Below are 9419 nucleotides of genomic sequence, written 5' to 3' on the forward strand. Positions count from 1 at the left end.
CCATGTAAACTGGCAGTCCAAAAGAAAGTGTGCTATTTAGTATTTAGTGCTATTTTATAAAGAGCTATTTTACCAGTCCAGGCTATAACTTTATAATTACATTATAATTACATGTCAACAGTAAACGGTGTCAGTCTATACTTGAATGAATGAGTGCATGAATGAATGAGTGCATGGATGAATGAGTGCATGAATGAATGATGAATTAATTAATTAATTGAATGAATGAATGAATGAATGAATGAATGAATGAATGAATGAATGAATGAATGAATGGAATGACAATATAGACGTCATTCTCCCTGTAAACTATAGCAGTCCCAAAGAAAGTGATATTTAGTAGCCTATATATATAGCATGCACTTTTAAAGAGTGATTATTATTTACCAGCCCCGCGCAGGTGCTGAACGAGGCCACGGAGCCGGCTTCGTGGAGCACCGTCCCGCTGTAGTAGCAGCGTCTCTCGCTCTCCTCCTCCTCCCCGCTGGCGGCGGGCGGAGCTCCCGGTGCGCCTCTGTGTCTCCTCTCCTCCACCGTGAACCTCTGGGACAGAAACCGGCTGTCTCTCTTCAGGACGACATGCAGATCTCTGCCAAAAGCTGGAATTTTCAGCCTCAGCCCCGGTGGTGGACCGGAGGAGGAGGTTTGCGGACCGGAGGAGGAGTGGGAGTGGGAGTGGGAGTCGCCCCCCCAGTGGCGGACCTCCGGACGGGCGTCCCAGTTGGAGATGGACCGGACCTCCCGGGAGCTGCTCCCCGCGCCGCTGTCCTGCTCCGCGGGGTCCAGCGGGAACACCTCCGGGAACACGATCTCAGACTCCTGGAAGGGGTGCGGATCTGGAGGAGGAGGGAGGAAGGAGTGTGAGAAACGGAGAGGAGTTAGAGCAGCAGACCTCTCTGTGGTGAAGGAGAATGCCCCAGAAAGTGACTTAATAAATGGGCATGTTGTCACCTGTGCGCCATTACGCATTATTATTAAAACGCGGTCCAATTTAGAATGACCGTGTTGTCATCATCATCCCCGACTGTATAGCCCAACAACACGGACCACTACTATAATAATCCGATACGTGCACGGTTTTTATTGTGAGTCCAATAGTACCTGCGATCGCGAACGCTCCAAGAAAGCACAACTGATGGAGTAAGAAGCTGCAGACGCGTTTTAGTTGCATATTCACAGAGATGTTCAACTTTTCTTCTTCTTCTTTTAAACAGCTAACTAAGCAAGACGGGGTTGTTGTTGGTGTCGTTATAGGATCTCGCTGTTGTCCGTGCACAGATTAATAATAAGTCCGTGTCCGTGATGGTGTCGTGTTGCTGTGTGTCTCCTCTCGGTCCGCGCTCCCCATCTCTTCTCTGCTCCTCTCTTCTCAGTGAAACAGTCAAGGAGCTCAGAATGAATGAGTCCTGCGCGCGTCGCGTCTCCAGGCGGCAGCGCAGAGAAACCAACAGGCAGCGGCACAGGAACCACAGCGAGCTGGGACACGAGAGAGGGAGGGAGGGAGGGAGGGAGGGAGGGAGGGAGGGAGGGAGGGAGGGGGAGAGGGAGGGAGGGAGGGAGGGAGGGAGGGAGGGAGGGAGGGAGGGAGGGAGGGAGGGAGGGAGAGGGAGAGAGGGAGGGAGGGAGGGAGGGGGAGAGAGGGGGGAGGGAGGGAGGGGGGGTGAGAGAGGGGGGGGGGGTGAGAGAGAGGGGGGTGAGAGAGAGAGAGGGGGGGGGTGAGAGAGGGGGTGGGGTGAGAGAGAGAGGGGGGGGTGAGAGAGAAAGACAGGGAGAGAGAGAGAGGGGGGGAGAAGGAGAGAGAGAGAAAGAGAGAGGGGGGTGAAAGAGAGAGGGGGGAGAGGGAGAGAGAGATAGGGGGGTGAGAGAGAGGGAGAGAAAGAGAGGGGGGTGAGAGAGAGAGAGATAAAGAGAGAGGGGGAGGGAGAGAGAGGGGAGAAGGAGAGAGAAAGAGAGAGAGGGGGGAGAAGGAGAGAGAGAAAGAGAGAGGGGGGTGGGGGGGTGAGAGAGAGAGAGGAGGGGTGAGAGAGAGATAAAGAGAGAGGGGGGGAGGGAGAGAGAGAGAGAGGGGTGAGGGAGGCGGGTGAGAGAGAGAGGGGGGTGAGAGAGGGGGTGGGGTGAGCGAGAGGGGGTGGGGTGAGAGAGAAAGACAGGGAGAGAGAGAGAGGGGGGAGAAGGAGAGAGAGAGAAAGAGAGAGGGGGGTGAAAGAGAGAGGGGGGAGAAGGAGAGAGGGAGAGAGAGAGAGGGGGGTGAGAGAGAGGGAGAGAGAAAGAGAGAGGGGGGAGAGAGAAAGAGAGGGAGAGAGAGAGGGGGTAAGAGAGAGAGAGGGGGGTGAGAGAGAGAGGGGGAGAGAGAGGGGGGTGAGAGAGAGGGAGAGAGAAAGAGAGAGGGGGGAGAGAGAGAGGGGGGAGAGAGAAAGAGAGGGAGAGAGAGGGGGGAGAAGGAGAGAGAGGGGGTAATAGAGAGAGAGGGGGGGTGAGAGAGAGGGGAGAGAGAGGGGGGAGAAGGAGAGAGAGGGGGGGAGGAAGAGAGAGGGAGAGAGAAATAGAGAAAGGGGGGGTGAGAGAGGGAGTGAGGGATTTGTATAGAAGTGTATTTTGATGTATGGACACTGCTGCTCAACGAGCGGTAAGAGAGCACACTCGGGCAGAATACAGCCACCCATGTTGCCTCGGGTTGCGTGGGTGCAGGAGGTTGCCTCGGGTTGCGTGGGTGCAGGAGGTTGGCTCGGGTTGCGTGGGTGCAGGAGGTTGCCTCGGGTTGCGTGGGTGCAGGAGGTTGCCTCGGGTTGCGTGGGTGCAGGAGGTTGCCTCGGGTTGCGTGGGTGCAGGAGGTTGCCTCGGGTTGCGTGGGTGCAGGAGGTTGCCTCGGGTTGCGTGGGTGCAGGAGGTTGCCTCGGGTTGCGTGGGTGCAGGAGGTTGCCTCGGGTTGCGTTTGTAGCACTTGTGTCACTAACAGTAACAGCTGTTCGCCACGGGCACAGTTCTAGATTCGAATGAGGAGAGGAGTAATATGCACAATTAAAGGAATAGTAGACCAGAGACAGAGTTATAACAATGACCGGTGTTTTATTTCTAAGCGCGCTAGCTAGACATACAGACATACAGACATACAGACGTGAAGTAAACAGTAGTAGTGTGAAGTATCCCTTTTAGGTTATTTCATTAACCACTCCTTCTTTCGGGAGGGTTAGTTCGATATCAAGTCCTAGGTTGATTGGTTCAGACGTCTCTGAGGTTATCTCTAGCTAAAGCTAGGTTCAAGGTTGGATATTGGATGTATCCCTTTATCATGAGTAACTCGTTATCTTTTCTTCTGCAATTGCAGATCAGTAAACTCTATAACAGTTTATCATTTCAATAGGTAAGTGTTTAAACATATTAATTTAAACCTTTAAATGTGCAGGGAATGCAAGTACCTTATTAGGTGAAATGCCCCTTTAAACTCTTAAGTACCAATAGAAATATTCCAGGTTATTACCCTTTAAACCATCTTTCTTTACAGGAGAACCATCAGTGATTCAACTATAATCAATATGTCATCAATGAGATTCAAGTATCTTACTGGGTACATAGACCCTTTAACTCGTCCTCTATAATGGAGAACATCAGTAGTTCAGGTATCTTACTGGGCGTATTTACCCTTTAATTCTCCTTTCTTAATGGAGAATTATCAGTGGTTCAAGTATCTTACTGGGCGTATTTACCCTTTAATTCTCCTTTCTTAATGGAGAATTATCAGTGGTTCAGGTATCTTACTGGGCGTATTTACCCTTTAATTCTCCTTTCTTAATGGAGAATTATCAGTGGTTCAAGTATCTTACTGGGCGTATTTACCCTTTAATTCTCCCTTCTTATAGGAGAAATATCAGTACCCATATATCAAATCAAATACAAAATACAATATCAAAATAACAAAAGGTGAACAGGTCGAAGCCCTTGGAAGTCCTTGTATTCTCGTTCAATCAGTTTGTGTCATAGAAAAGGATATGGTCCATGGAAGTTCTTATGACGACTCAAGTTCAATCAGTTCAATCCTACCGGACTGTTGAGGCAACAGGAGTTGAGCAACAGGGGTATTCACACCAGGCTGGCATTAGCCTTGATCTATATCAGAGGTTCAGTGGGTTGCCTCGCCATCTTGTATCGGTCCGGCACACTGCCTCGTCCCGCGTGGGCACACGTGGTGAATGGTGGTCGGCCGGGACTCCTGGAACTGCTCCCAGGGTGGAACGGGGTGCTGGAAAAACCTGGCCAAAACCGCAGGCTACTTTAACTGCAACGCTTCTTCGGTTTTGTAACTGGGGGAATCTTTTATAACTGTTTGACAACTGTTTTGTGGTGGTATTTCATCTCGGTATCCAGCAACATTTAGCTGCGGCTATCTCCGTCAATCTGGAATCTCATCTGGCGTAGTGCAAGACTCACCTGCCGTAAAGCAAGGCGTGACTGTCGTGACATCTATCTACGTCATGAAGTAATTTAAAGGGCAGTGCAGCAATTCAAAGGATTTGGCCAAAGTTGCTAATCTCATACGAATATACATATGACCCAATAATATTAACTACTTATGTTCTTACATAATAGCATTAACTATTTAGGTTCTTATTCAATGGCATTAACTATTTATGTCCCTATGACTAAATAGTTATGAATCTGAAACATGGGTTACACGTTGCTGATTGATTGATTGAAAATGTTATTAACAGATTGCAGAATGGGTACAATACAGTACAGCTCAATACACACAATAGTTATGGGGATGCAGACCAGAGAAAGACTTTCGTCTTGTTTACATCAGGGTCCCCCATTTTCAATTCATCACAATCTGCAGGAGGCTGGGCGAGAGGGAGAAACAGTTGTGACCGTTTACGGACCTCGCGTTGTGCGTCCCGTCAGGGTTCCTCCACGCCGTGTCGTTGCCTGCGTGCTGGGTCGGTGCTGTCATCATTATTCACTTTCATTGGTTTTGAACGAACGCCCATCGGGTTTATCCACCACTAATGTGTGTCTGCTCTTAAAACCTGCACGGACTCTATAACGTATGACCATAGGCGGCGGGTAATGAAGGCTAGGGTAGGCTAGGCCTATCCAAAATGTTATGTTGGGAATTTTGAAATGTATATATATAATAATATATGTGCGCAGCAGCGCAGGCTTTATATTATATAGGCTGTGTGTTGTGCTGCAGCCCGCTGGCTGGCCAAGGTGTCAACGTAGGCTGGTAAAGCTATGCCTCCTAAAGTGTCTAAACGGAAGTACAGGAAGTACCGACTACAAGCTTTCCGGTTCCTGTCAGCCCAGATCTGTTTATAATAGTCCCCAGCGAAACAAAGAACGAAGCAGACGCTCGTAAATCTTGAAAACAAGAAAATGGAGTTATCAGCGGACATTTTCAACAAAACAATTATAGAAACGTGTGAAGTGCACAATATTTCTTCGTTTAAGCCACTGCAACGGCTTCGCCTGAAGAATTTGCTACATGACCGGGACGTTCTCGCTTGTTTGCCGACAGGATTCGGGAAAAGTTTGGTTTTACAAACATGGCCAACGGCATGTAGCATAATTAGCAAAGACTTACGGCTATTCCAAATGTAACCTCGTTCCCAGTTTTATCTCCTCCGTGAAGGGGGGAATGCATTTTCATGAACACCGTGTCGTGATTGGTCCGTTCTGAGGCAGCTTCCAGGGGAAGTACATTCTACCCCATACACACTTTCGGCCGTAGTGCTTTACCAGTCTTTATCTCACGGAGGAGATAAAACTGGGAACAAGGTTAGTGTCAACGGCCAAGTAACCTCATTCCCAGTTTTATCTCCGTGAGGTGTCAATAGGCTAGGTGGCGACGTTTAACATTCCACGTACAGGCACTAACCAATCACGCGTAGGCTCAGGTTAAATAATGTAGCCAATAACATGATCATCCTGATCCCGCAGGCCACAGAAAGGCATACTTTATTTTTTGTAAACATCTGCGTTTCGAATTTCTGCCCGCCAATCGCTTTGTAGCGAACACCAGCGCGCTATTTTGAGTCAAATTTCTAAAAGCAAAAAGGATATACGGTATTTTTCCAAGGCAACATATAAACAAAGTAATTCAGAAGCTGCACCGGGCTGCCCCTGGGCAGGGTCACCTGAGGCTGTATGTTGCTTTATCTTGGCAAGGCATACAAGGGCTTGCTCAAAGAGGACATGTGATGAGAGTCAGAGTTCATCAAATCGTGGAAACTTTTTAGAGCTACTGTATGTACATTGTTTTCAAAGCATGATGAAATCCAAATGACGAAAAACGTTCCTGTTACGATTAGTACGCTTCTTCGGCATGGTGATGAACCCAGGTGGCAGAGTATAATGAGACAGAAGTCGACGTGGTGATGAACAGTTTACTTTCACAAGACAAAAACACGACTGACATACAACGGTAACATTTAGCAATGATCGCGCACAGGAGGGCAGGACAGACAACACTATATACACAGACTAATTGACAAGACACTGATAGACACAGAGGGTAATTACAAACAGGACACAGGTGTGATAGACAGAACCAACCGAACACAGTACACTGGGAAAACAATAACAATTAAACAACCAGACTAACACATATTTACAAACCACAGACAGGGGAACACAAGACTAACACAGTGGAGACAACAATAACAACAACAACAACACAGATAATACACACAACAAACACAACTGACAATAAACAATAATGAGTTGGTGTGTGAGCTGATGCCAGATCTGCATCAGCCCACCGGTTGGCAATGTTATGTTCTGAGGTTTATTGATGAGAGGTTGTGAATGTGAATGTCTGGGTCCTGGTCCCACAGGACCAGGACCGGAGGAAGTGTTACACATTCCCTTCATTGCTGTCAGCACCGCAACTTGTGATTCAAGTTATGAACGGTCTTTCTCAGCAATGAGGTGTAACCGGTCTCGTATTGCTCTGCGTTGTGTTTCAAATTCCGATTCGACCCCTGTTAAGGGATCGCCCTGAGTGGGAGTTGAACGCCGACATCACAAACCGCTGCGCCAAGAAAGGATATCCCCCCTAAGCGCTCAGTTTGGATGCCTCTGGGGAGTGAGTTTACTTGCAGTACCGCTTAACATCCACAGCCACCAAACTACATGACTGTGGATAGACTGCGGTACCTCCGTTACAGAGGCACATCACATCCGAAACTGGCTAAGAACAACAATGCGCCAGAAGAGACGGGCAACTCTGAGAGTCTGCTTCACATTGAAAGTGATCTCACACTCACAGACAAAGTTAAAGCAGAAAAGATCATTGGTGCCAAGACGAAACGTCGCATTTTGCTGCATTAAGGTAAGACAATGGTTAATCTATTATTGGATGCCTTCATTTGAACACTCAATTTGCACTATATATAAAATTAGTGGGGCTCGCATAGCCAGTGGGTGTGTATTGACAAAAAAAAAAGGAAAGATTTTGCGCGCTCCGTGGGTAATAGCCTCCCCTAATGTTCGGCTCACCCGCCGCCTATGCGTATGATGTGTATCATGCCAGTCACCTGCTAATCTCACTGCACCTTGTGCCTACTGTTTATTTGTCCTCATATTTTTTTTATATTCAGAGTTAATTATATCGTTTACACAGTTTATTTTTCTCATCCTTTTATATGTAGGGTTCATTATATTGTTTACACTGTTTATGTGTCTCATATGTTTTAGATTCAGAGTACATTATATTGTTTGTACTGTTTATATTTCTCATTTTTATATTCAGATAAAATTTGATTGCCTATATTTATGTCTTTCTACTATTACCCTGCCCATACCTGTACCTCCCCTCCCCCCTCCCCCAATGCTGCTATGACGCCCACATTTCCCCAAGGGGATCAATAAAGGAATATTTCATCTTCTCCCATACTCGACTCATTCACTCCATGAACTATATGAATAAAGACGTCAGAAAATATCTGTTTGTGGTGTGACATTTTATTATTATTATTATTATTATTATTATTATTATTATTATTATTATTATTATTATTATTATTATTATTATTATTATTATTATTATTATTATTATTATATATAGATGTAGGCTACAGTGATATAGGCCTACAGTTAAAAACAGATACACGTGTAAAACAATATCACTGGTCTTATGAACATGGAACTTTGCCGTTATACCTTTATTTGATGGGAAATTGATATCAGTGCATTTGACAAACCCCCTGGAAAGATAAGATATTCCTTTATTGATCCCCTTGGGGAAATTCAGGCATCATAGCAGCATGGGGGAGGGGGGGGGGGAGGTTCAGGTAGTAAAAAAGCAGTGTAAACAATATAAGAAATCAATATAATTAACTCTGGACATGTGCGTATGGGCAACAAGGTGCAAGATGAGGGTATGTATGCCAGTTATATTTGCCCTACAATAAATAGTTACAATATATAATCTAATAATCCAATAATCTAAATCTAATCTAATATATCATCTAAAAATTTCTACCCTGGAATTCCCATGTGGTCCACGGTAGACATGAATCTAGATAATAATACCATAAAGACACTTCACCCAAATACATTGTTGATTTTATTTTGCACATACTGCATAACTCTAAACAATTGTGCACGTATTGATTCAGTTGGACAAGTTATCAAGAGTTATTACATGGCGTTTTAACATTCGCCAAAATGCTTGATTGTGATTGGGCAATAGCGCTCGGCAGAGGTCTGTTATTACTCGATAACGGACCTCTGCCGAGCAATAATGGCCGCTGTTCGCAGCTGTAGCAATCAAGCCCACTGACACACACTGCATCAGTGCAATCAGACACACCTGCCGGCTGCCGGCGAAGCTGCCGGCGATGACAGCGCGGAGCGACAGAACAGAACTGCGTCTGCATTTGATCTCGTCTTGTCGATGGTGTAAAATTAATTAGGTATATTGTTAGTAAGTTAGCCATGTAATAAGCGGGATAATGTATAGCCTATACTCTGTCATTGTCGCAAAATAATTGACCTTCACCGACGTTTAGAACACCTCGGCGAGGCGCCTCGGTATTCTAAACTCCGTATCGGTCAATTATTTTGCGACAATGACCTCGTACTAATAGATTACACTTTCACCGCCGCACTACCAAACGGTTAACCCTTTCACTGCGACAATACACAGAAGGTTAACCCTTTCACTGCCACACAACAGCCGGTTAACCCTTTCACTGCCACACTACAGAAGGTTAACCCTTTACTATCACACTACCGACGGTAATGTGATAGTAAAGGGTTAACCTTCTGTAGTGTGGCAGTGAAAGGGTTAATGTGTCCTCTGTTGATGTCATCGAGGGTTCATCAGTTTTAATGTGTCGTCAGATGTCAACAGAGACACTGAATCCTCGCCATTAGCTCAGTGAAAATGATGTACAGATGTAGATGAGAAAACTTCAATA

The 9419-nt window shown here is 46.2% G+C and overlaps 1 protein-coding gene across 1 annotated transcript in view; it reads right to left on the minus strand.

Moving 5' to 3' along the window:
• The window catches only part of LOC311237989 (A disintegrin and metalloproteinase with thrombospondin motifs 19-like), a gene marked incomplete at its 3' end in the record, with an annotated part of 279286 nt that extends 277991 nt beyond the window's left edge, over window positions 1-1295 (minus strand). Inside the window, 2 exon segments of the mRNA XM_084325960.1 lie at window positions 388-836; window positions 1102-1295. Coding sequence (XP_084182086.1) covers window positions 388-836; window positions 1102-1171 — 519 coding nt within the window. The 5' untranslated portion in view covers window positions 1172-1295.
• Window positions 1296-9419: the final 8124 nt, after the last annotated feature.

Source organism: Notolepis coatsorum, assembly GCF_963971535.1.
Source record: "Notolepis coatsorum genome assembly, chromosome: 12".
In the NCBI taxonomy this organism is placed as follows: domain Eukaryota; kingdom Metazoa; phylum Chordata; class Actinopteri; order Aulopiformes; family Paralepididae; genus Notolepis; species Notolepis coatsorum.